The 8491-nt window shown below is 47.3% G+C and overlaps 1 protein-coding gene across 1 annotated transcript; it reads right to left on the bottom strand.

Annotated features, from left to right (window-relative positions):
• Positions 1 to 1840: 1840 nt before the first annotated feature.
• Positions 1841 to 8168, bottom strand: SCN3B (sodium channel, voltage-gated, type III, beta subunit). Its single transcript, XM_010581489.1, has 6 exons — positions 8111 to 8168; positions 6384 to 6547; positions 4563 to 4788; positions 3410 to 3548; positions 2707 to 2803; positions 1841 to 2199 (listed from the first exon to the last, which is right to left on the bottom strand). The coding sequence occupies exons 1-5, from the start codon at positions 8166 to 8168 to the stop codon at positions 2740 to 2742; spliced, it is 651 nt and encodes a 216-aa protein (XP_010579791.1). The 3' UTR covers positions 1841 to 2199; positions 2707 to 2739.
• Positions 8169 to 8491: the final 323 nt, after the last annotated feature.

Here is an 8491-nt window from a genome sequence, read left to right as displayed (position 1 = left end):
CGAGCAAAATTCAGACACCATTTTCTCCTGCCGAGAACAACAGAGGGCAATAGTCATATCTGTCTGCAGGAACTGGAAAAGTGAAAGATTATGTCCAAAAAAAGCATCTTAATAAGATGCGTGTAAGATACGGAAGGTGCAGGACTAGAGGACAGCCCTTCTCTACCACCTGAGGTAGCTCTCGAGAAGTTCTCAGTTTACTCCTTTTTTGTCTTAATATTATGACACCAGATGGTTATCAATGCTTCACAGGGACTGAGGAGCAGAACTGAAGTGGGAGATAGGCTATGTGACCTTACCTAAAAATCACTGCGGGCGTCAATGCCATGGTCAGTGACGGAAACACTGGAGTTACAATCTAGTCCCTCTGTTGCTGTGGGTTTAGAGTTAGGATTATGCCCAAAATTGCCCCGAGGCCAGGCAAGTTAGCTTAGGGAAAATGAAGACAGCCAGCTGAATTAGAAGAGGAGCTGCTTTTTCGCCTTTTGGGTATTAAGTTTTAAGGAACCAATGCCCAGACTACAAGCGTGCTTCATCTGGAAAATGCACTCAAGTTGCCAGACTCGGCTCTGGATTGTAGTAGTTTACTAAAGTTGACACCCACTCTAAAAAAGGAATTTTGAACAACTGCCAGTTTGAAATCTGGCCTGGGACTGACTTACAAATGGAGTAATTTCTGTGATTTTAGCAACACATAAAAAGCAGCAGAACAAAGCAGAGGAAATTCCATAGGTGGGAAGCATGCCTTGATTCACAAGCACTTTGTAACTATTTAAAAGCGGTCAGTGTAGCAAAATTTGTCAACTCTTGCAAGCAGTACAGGCTCCATTGCAGCAGGGATGTAACAACATCTGTTATATGAAAAACACAAACCTTTCCACATTTTGTCTTAAGGTACAATTCCACCCTGGCCAATGTTTCTGCCTTTTTTTCCTCCTTGTAATCCTAGTTGTTGAGCTCAACTGATCTACACTTGCGGCCAGAAAACCAATTTTACTCTGCTTAATCCACTACAATTGAAAAGGTAAGTTTGCATGGGAAACACTGAATTTACAGCATGATTCCTGTGCAGCAGCAGATCACTTACAACGAATGCTGACTATTCAAACCAGTGACTAATTATCACAAGAAAGAGGTACTATTAACTAGGAAAAAATAAGCGTTTTCTATCTATTCCTCTAGGTGGTGCTACACTAGTATGAGAAGACTATCACAGTTACAAAAAGTACTACCATTTTACAAAGCTGTCCATCCTTTTCCTGTGAGGGCTGTGCATCCTATTTACTTTCCTTGCCTACTTGCATCAGACTGTCTTCCTTTTGGGGCTTTCCCCAGAAACAGGTGAACTGCATACCTTGTCCTACTGGCTTGCCTGTTGCAGAACGTGGCTCCGCAGGTTATTCCTATCACTGTGTCTCTGCATACTTGAGAAGTAAACCTGCTATGCAAGGCAAATGGAAGGAACTAAGAATTTTGACACTTGCTAAGTGAAAGGGGGGTGGGGGGTACAGGGGATTCTTATACTTACGTCATACTGCCTCCCAAAGTAGGAGTGCTTCAGGATCTATATTCTCAGTTCCCTCCTTCAGAAGCAAGTGTGAACATGGCACAGGGACTTGTCCTTCCTACTACACATTTTCAACAATTCTAATGCATCACAGTCCTCATCCTACTCTGCCTGTGCATGGGCAGCCCAAAGTCCAGAGCAACTTACCGAGCAACAACCAACTAAATTCTTCCTGTTTTAACACTGATAAGACTGCTTGGGCTGTAACATATGGTGGAACATCACCCTAAGACGACCTCATTCCCAGTCCTGCAGGTCAGAGTAACGTGAAATACATACCCTTTACCTCTGCAATGGAGAACTAGCATATTTAGCAAATAAAGGTGGTGACAGCAGCTAAGAAATGACACTTAACATTTACAAAGGCATTAACGTGATGATGGGACTGAAACTTGGGAAGGAGCCGTGCTGCCCGCACCCCTGTGCCCTTTGCTCAGCATGCTTCAAAAGAAGAGGAGTCCTTTAGCAAATGGGCTGGCAGCTCAGAATGGAGTCATGAGGCCAAAGTCAAGGCTGTACAGAGTCCAAGGCAAACGGAAGAGAATTTACACTTCCCCGTATTTCCTCCCGACGGCTCAGAGCTCCCCCTCAAACCTGGCTGGCATGACGCGGTCCTTCTGTCTTCAGAGCCCCTGCAAGTGAGAGAATTCCTCTTGGAGTGCGAGTCATTTGACTTTACTGAAGTGAGGATCGTGATATAATTAGCATGATAACTGACAGGACGTGAACAAGACTTCAAAAGATCCAGATTTTGGTCTTTTGCACGCGAAGTCCTTCCTAGCAGATGCTTCCTTTGGAAATCGTGCCCTTATATTCCTCCTGAGCACAGCTCCCCAGCTGCAGGGGACAGTGACTATTCCCAAATCCACAGGAACGGGCAAAGGAGGAGTAATTACACCATGGCCTGAAAGTAAACCTATGTGTTCGTTAGGGGGTTAAAATAATATTAGTACAGCCACCACCTAAAGATACCTATATTACTTCTAAGGTGACTGGGGAAGCTCCAGAAAAGGAACACAGCCAGACTTCACGAGTCTCCTGTCCGCCTTTTCTCCAGCCCCATGCACACCTAACCCACTATAGCAAGGCTGAAAGGTTGACAGGCACAAGCAGTGATTGGCTGTGTCCTCATCGCCTACCTTGGTGCCGTTTGTTCTGCTGACTCCTCTCTGCTATTCCTCCACAGGCACGGCACAGTTTTCCTTATTTTCTGATGGAATCGCAAGATAGTCTGTCCTGTAGTTGGAGAGAAGGAGGAAAGCGTAACCTCAGGTGCTACAGTGCAAAAACCAATTTGGGTCCATTCACCCTTACAGAGACACTGAATGCCTATAAGTATCTCTAAGGTAACAAACATCACCTGTAGAAGATAGCTTGCGGTGGGAAACTCTCCTCAACATAATCGGGTGCAGACACCGAGTCTTCCCTACTGTAAAATCCTATGCACACAGCCTTCCTACAGCGTACAAAGAGCGCCCTTATCCAAGCCAAGTACGTAGAAAGGTGGGAATGGGCCAGCATAAAAATCGGAACATCTCTGCTGTGTCAACTCCGTCTGCGAGTCAGATCTCTGAAAGCAGGCCTTGCAGGAGAGCATCTCTGCGCAGTTCAACCTGGGCCACTTCACAATACCGTGCACTGTGGCCACGCTCCCTACCTGGTGCGTTGTGCAAGTGCACTGTCTCTTTTGGTACTCCTAGACACTGCAATGATTTCAGACATAGCAAACATCAGCTAGAAACGTGCAATAGCAAAGCTCAGTCTTCCTGCAGTCTGATCTGGACTGAGACATCCGAAGAACCCTCGCAGAACAGCACGCATCTGGAGAGATTTCACACTTACGCATTTTCCTGGGCAGCCTCCTCTGCCTTAGAGACTTTCCTGTAGCAATAGACCATTTCTATCAGCAGCCATAACGTGAGGAAGACCAGCAGAATATACATCATAATTTCAGAGATGACCGAGGTGAAGTCTTCTCCAGCTGTTAAGAAAATGATATAATCTCTGATCATTTATATGCAGCTATTGGAGCAGAGCAGCCCCACTGACACTTTCCACCCTTGTAATCCTTCCTAACCCCCTTTGCCAGAGATACTCAGGTGCCACTACACTGTGAGGGGACAAAAGAGAGGGAACAGGCGAGGCTGCCAACAGGATATGCCAGCAGCAATCCCACTGCGTGCTACCAGCGGAATCGAACACCGCACAGGCTTGCATGTGTCTTGCATTCTCTGCCACCCACACATTCACACGGATTGCTCACCGTTAGCCTATCTCATCTTCACACTCTGTTTCCTTTGCACGTCCTACTCGCTGGTGTTACTTGACTGTATTGTGCCGCCGGTGATTTGAAAGAGATCAAAACACTGAGATGCTTGTGGGGAAGAAGGGAAGGGAAGACACAGCACAACAAGATGAGGGCTAAAAGCTCTCATCCCTCCCTGGAGAGAAGAGCAGAATTCCCACTGATTTCTAAGAAGCCAGGATTTCAGCACTGAACTGAGCAAAACAAAGAGGAACAGAAAGACTCAGGAGCACTGCAAAGGGAAGGAGGGATCGGGAGAGGGTGGAAGCAAAAGACTGATATCAAAATGGAGAATGAGTCGTTCCAAGAGGGAGGGGGCGGAAGCAAGGAAGCAGACGCTACGGGTAGCCTGGCACAGGCTGTGCTCTAGCATCCTAGAGCCGCCAGGGGAGAATCGAGGGTTCCGAGTGGAGAAACTAGAAACCTTTGCTTGCTTCTTGTGCCTGCCCAGCTCATTATACCTTCCCACATTCACACACAACCACTCTGAGCCTAAAAAGAGCCTGCAGCTGGCAAGCAAAATGCAGATCTTTCCTCCTGGACCCTGTGTAGTGTTTGTTGGTGGCAATGACAGACACAATTATCTGGCAGCTCAGCCTCCCCTCTCCTGCAATGCAATGAAAAGCTATATCCCTGGATGACGACACCCATGGTGAGTTACGGCACACGCGTTCTGCCAATCCTTCATACCCTCCTCCACCACGGTGAGGTGGATCTCTCTGGAGCTTGTGAAGAGAGGCCGGTGAATCTCAAACTCAAACTCCCGGGTGATGTTACAGGTGTAGATACCCGAATCGTTCAAGGTCACATTTAGCACAGTGATGGATACATCCTGCATGTCTTTACTCCCATTCCACTGTAATCGACCACTGAAGCGGCTTGGAAACTCATGGATCTTTTTCTCATACTTGTAGATCTGTGAGGAAATGTGAAAGGGTATTCTGATTAATCACTGACTTGTATCTCAGACAACAACACAGCATATGCAAGGAACAACGTCATCATCCTCTAGCTGCGCACATGTATGTCGTGGGCTATGGCTTCCTCAGTAACAGCAGCTACTCACATTCTATCATCCTTTACCTCAAAATCTCAGACTGCTTTGCAAAAGACAGAAAACGGAATTATCTCCATCACAGAGGTAGAAAAACTAAGGCACAGAAAAGCAGACACACATGTGGACAATGACACAAAAGAACAGCAACGGAACTAAAAACCAGGATCCTGCAGCCTTCGGTCACTGCACGTAAGATCATCTTAAGAAGGACCCACAGAATAAATACAGCAAAGACAAACAGTCATTTTTGGTAAGCCCTGGGATATTCAGCTGAAACAAAGATGTTGCAGAATAAATATGACAGTGTGAAAACGGCATATCAGAAGAACAGAGCTTGGGTGGCTCTCGCAGGCCTAATCTCTTGCAAGTTTCTGGCTGACCCCAGTCCCCATCGTTAAACCGCCCGCCCCGGCTCACTTTGTTAGCATTCTTTGGGTTGCCACTGGCAAATATATCACGCAGATCACTGAAAGTGAATTCCCATCTCATTCCTTAGCGCGGTCCCTTTAGTTCTCAGATAGTAGGAGAATATTTGTTGTCTTGCCGGGCCCTGCTCAATTGTGATGAAATGCCACTACCGATCTAATGCTTCATACTCAGATAAAATAGCTAGAAACGTGTGCACTCAGCCTTTATCTTACTCTCCATTTTACCGTTCTTTCTTGAATTCCAGTTGCCCTGTGTCCGCACGATTCCCATTTTGATTCACCCTGAAAATGAATTTTACCTTTTCCTGACAAGGATCCAAAACAACTCACAGAGATCCTGCCACAGTCAGAATACCACTGCTTTCTCTGAGGCAAAAAGAAGTAAATCCTGTCCTGCAGATTTGTTAGAGCCCAATCTAACCTTCGAAGAACAGCTTTGGGATTCAGAAGTGTCCTAAGAAGGGAGACTTGGCCAAGGGTACCAGGTGTCACTCCATACTCCTGTTTCCCTTCTTGATTTCCTTACATGCTAAACTTTACGTATTCAAGGAACGGAGCTAGAAATTGACATTCATGTATGTACGACCCCAAATGTTTGAACTCGGCAACAGATTCTAGCTTTTCCTGCCACGTGTTCATGCTGTGCCTAAGTGTGGAAATCAGCTAAGTGAGGAAAAGTCACTTTAGTTACTGCTTAAAATTGGTGCTGTGGTACCTCCGGGTGAAAACGCTGCAGAAATTGTCAAGATCTGCAGCTTGGCGCTGAACTCTAGGCTCGTCTCTCCTCCATGATATGAAAGCAGGCTGCCGGGCATTTCTATAGACTTTGAATAAGAGTCCAGCAGAAAGCTTTGGTTCGTATTTGGGTCTTTCTCCTTCTTTTATATGGTCTTCCTTAGGGATCCTGCTGCAGGACAAACTTACGCTCTCATAAATACCTTTTGGCTTCTCCCAACATGACTTCACTGGACTGTGTTTCACAGAAAGACCTATGAAAACAAGGGCTCAGCTACCAAACATACATACAGGTTCATCTTTTCCACCGTCTGGCCTGTAGAACCATTCCACCATCGTGCTGGCTGTGACCTCTTCCCTCTTCATGCAGGAGATGCAGAGTAGCTTCATGTGCGTTCCTTGGACAGCCTCTGTCTCTGATGGAACTTCAACACATACTGCAGAACAAAAACCAGCTAGGGAAAAGGAGCAGCAGAGAAGAAGCATAAGATGGCATTAGAGAGACATCAGTTATCCACATCTCAGCATTCATCATCACATCATCCCCAATGGAAAACAGTTTGATTCATTACTAGCCCCCTCTGACAACAGATAAGTCTCAAATGGCAAATTTTACCAAGCTTTCTTCTCTGAGATATAAATAATTCATAATTAACAGACGGTGATCACTTCATGCAGATCCACCTCTCCAGCATCTGCTTTGCCACAACTTTAATTTTTCCCGTAGTAATTAATGCCACTTCATAGGCATTGTTTGTTCTCTCCCATGCATGCTGAGCATGCTCCTGTTACAGTAGCAGTTACAGTCTGGTACGAGAGAAAGCCCAGAATTCAAGCGTGGAGGAACAGCTTGCTCTTTTGCTAAGTTAAAAGATCTGAATGTTTTAATCCAGCAACGTGCTCGAAACAAACTGGGAGGATTTGCCAGCCTTCCTGTTTCTAGGTTTCATAAGCAGTACTGGGAAGCAAGGGGCTCAGACTTGAGTAAATTTGGCAGCAGGAGGAGTTATTGATTTTACATGCATTCCTGTTCAAAATGCTTCCAATCGGATTTGTGCTAACACTGGCAACTATAAAATACTGCTCTCCCAAATAAGACAAAAATCATTGTCTGTGAAGCTAAATACTTGATAAGAATAGGAATGCTTCAGCACGACATCTCAGACTAAATTGCTGCTGACATTTGTCCCCTGGGCTAAACAATACTGGGTTCTGTCTGTCCAAACCTGTCTCCAAAGCCTAGAGTTCAGCTCACTGAAGATGCTGACTTTGCTGGCTGCTCCCTCCTCCCCAGCTTCTGAGATACCATTAACCCACTCTCTGGAGCACTGTATTACCCCGGGACCGATCCTGGAAATAGCCAGATTCCAATTCTCCCGTACTACCGGCTCCATGGGTAGCACCAGCTTTTGGGGAGCAATAAGGAAGAAGCTATGGGATCACGCTTTACTCCGGTTAAGTCAGATACGTACATGCCAACACGCACCCCCCCCAGAGCTGTAGGTATACGTGCACATGAAACGTAGCCCTATCGGCAAAACTAACCAACCTTTTCTTGGTTGCCGAAGAAAAAACGTAATCGCAATAAAATGATTTACTCCAGGTTATATAGACTGCATGGAAAACTAGCACTAACATGCACTGCTCAACGGTTTGCACGTCCTCCCCGAGGCAACTAAATGTTAAATTACATTGCAAATGTCAGAACGGCAGCGAACGGGAAACAGCAAAAAACTTGCATGCGTATTAAAGCACACGCTTTGTGCCGTAAGTCTACTTAGCGGTAACGTATTTTCTCTGCTCGTATTAACTCCGTTACATCGATACTAACTCCGCGTGAATGTCATTTCCTTCTCCTCTTGCAAACAAAAAAAAGCCACTTCGAAGGCTGGTCTTCACAATAGCGTTAAGGGAGCCTCGCTAGGAAAAGCGGTGCTTTGAAGCAGCACCCCGCAAGAGGCGAGCACCGGATTTGGCGGAGAACCTGGCTGAAGGCGAGACGGAACGGCAGCACCTACCCCAGACCACCAACGCGACCGAAGACGCACAAACCAGCCTTGGCAGCACAGCAGCCATTGTTCCGAGCCAGGAGGGAACCTCCGCCCGGGGAAGAGGCTCCGTCGGAAGACGCCGCTCTTCTCCCCTCCTCGCCTTGGACCCGGCGCAACAGGATGCCTCGGGGCCGCGCCGCGCCCGTCGCTCCGGAGCCGGGCGCGCCAGCCGCGGCGGGGCTGACTCGGATCCGAGGCTGCCCCTTTCCGCCCCCCGCCGCGCCACGGGATCCACGCGAGGGCTGGGCCGGCTTCCCGGCGGCAGCACCACGGACAGGGGCCCGCGGCCCCGGACAGCTCCGCCGCCCCGCTCTCCCCTCTCCCCGGCTACCGCGGCCGCCGCTCGGC

Source organism: Haliaeetus leucocephalus, unplaced genomic scaffold (assembly GCF_000737465.1).
Source record: "Haliaeetus leucocephalus isolate CR32 unplaced genomic scaffold, Haliaeetus_leucocephalus-4.0 Scaffold773, whole genome shotgun sequence".
Classification (NCBI taxonomy): domain Eukaryota; kingdom Metazoa; phylum Chordata; class Aves; order Accipitriformes; family Accipitridae; genus Haliaeetus; species Haliaeetus leucocephalus.
This window is presented reverse-complemented; position numbering and strand designations above follow the sequence as displayed.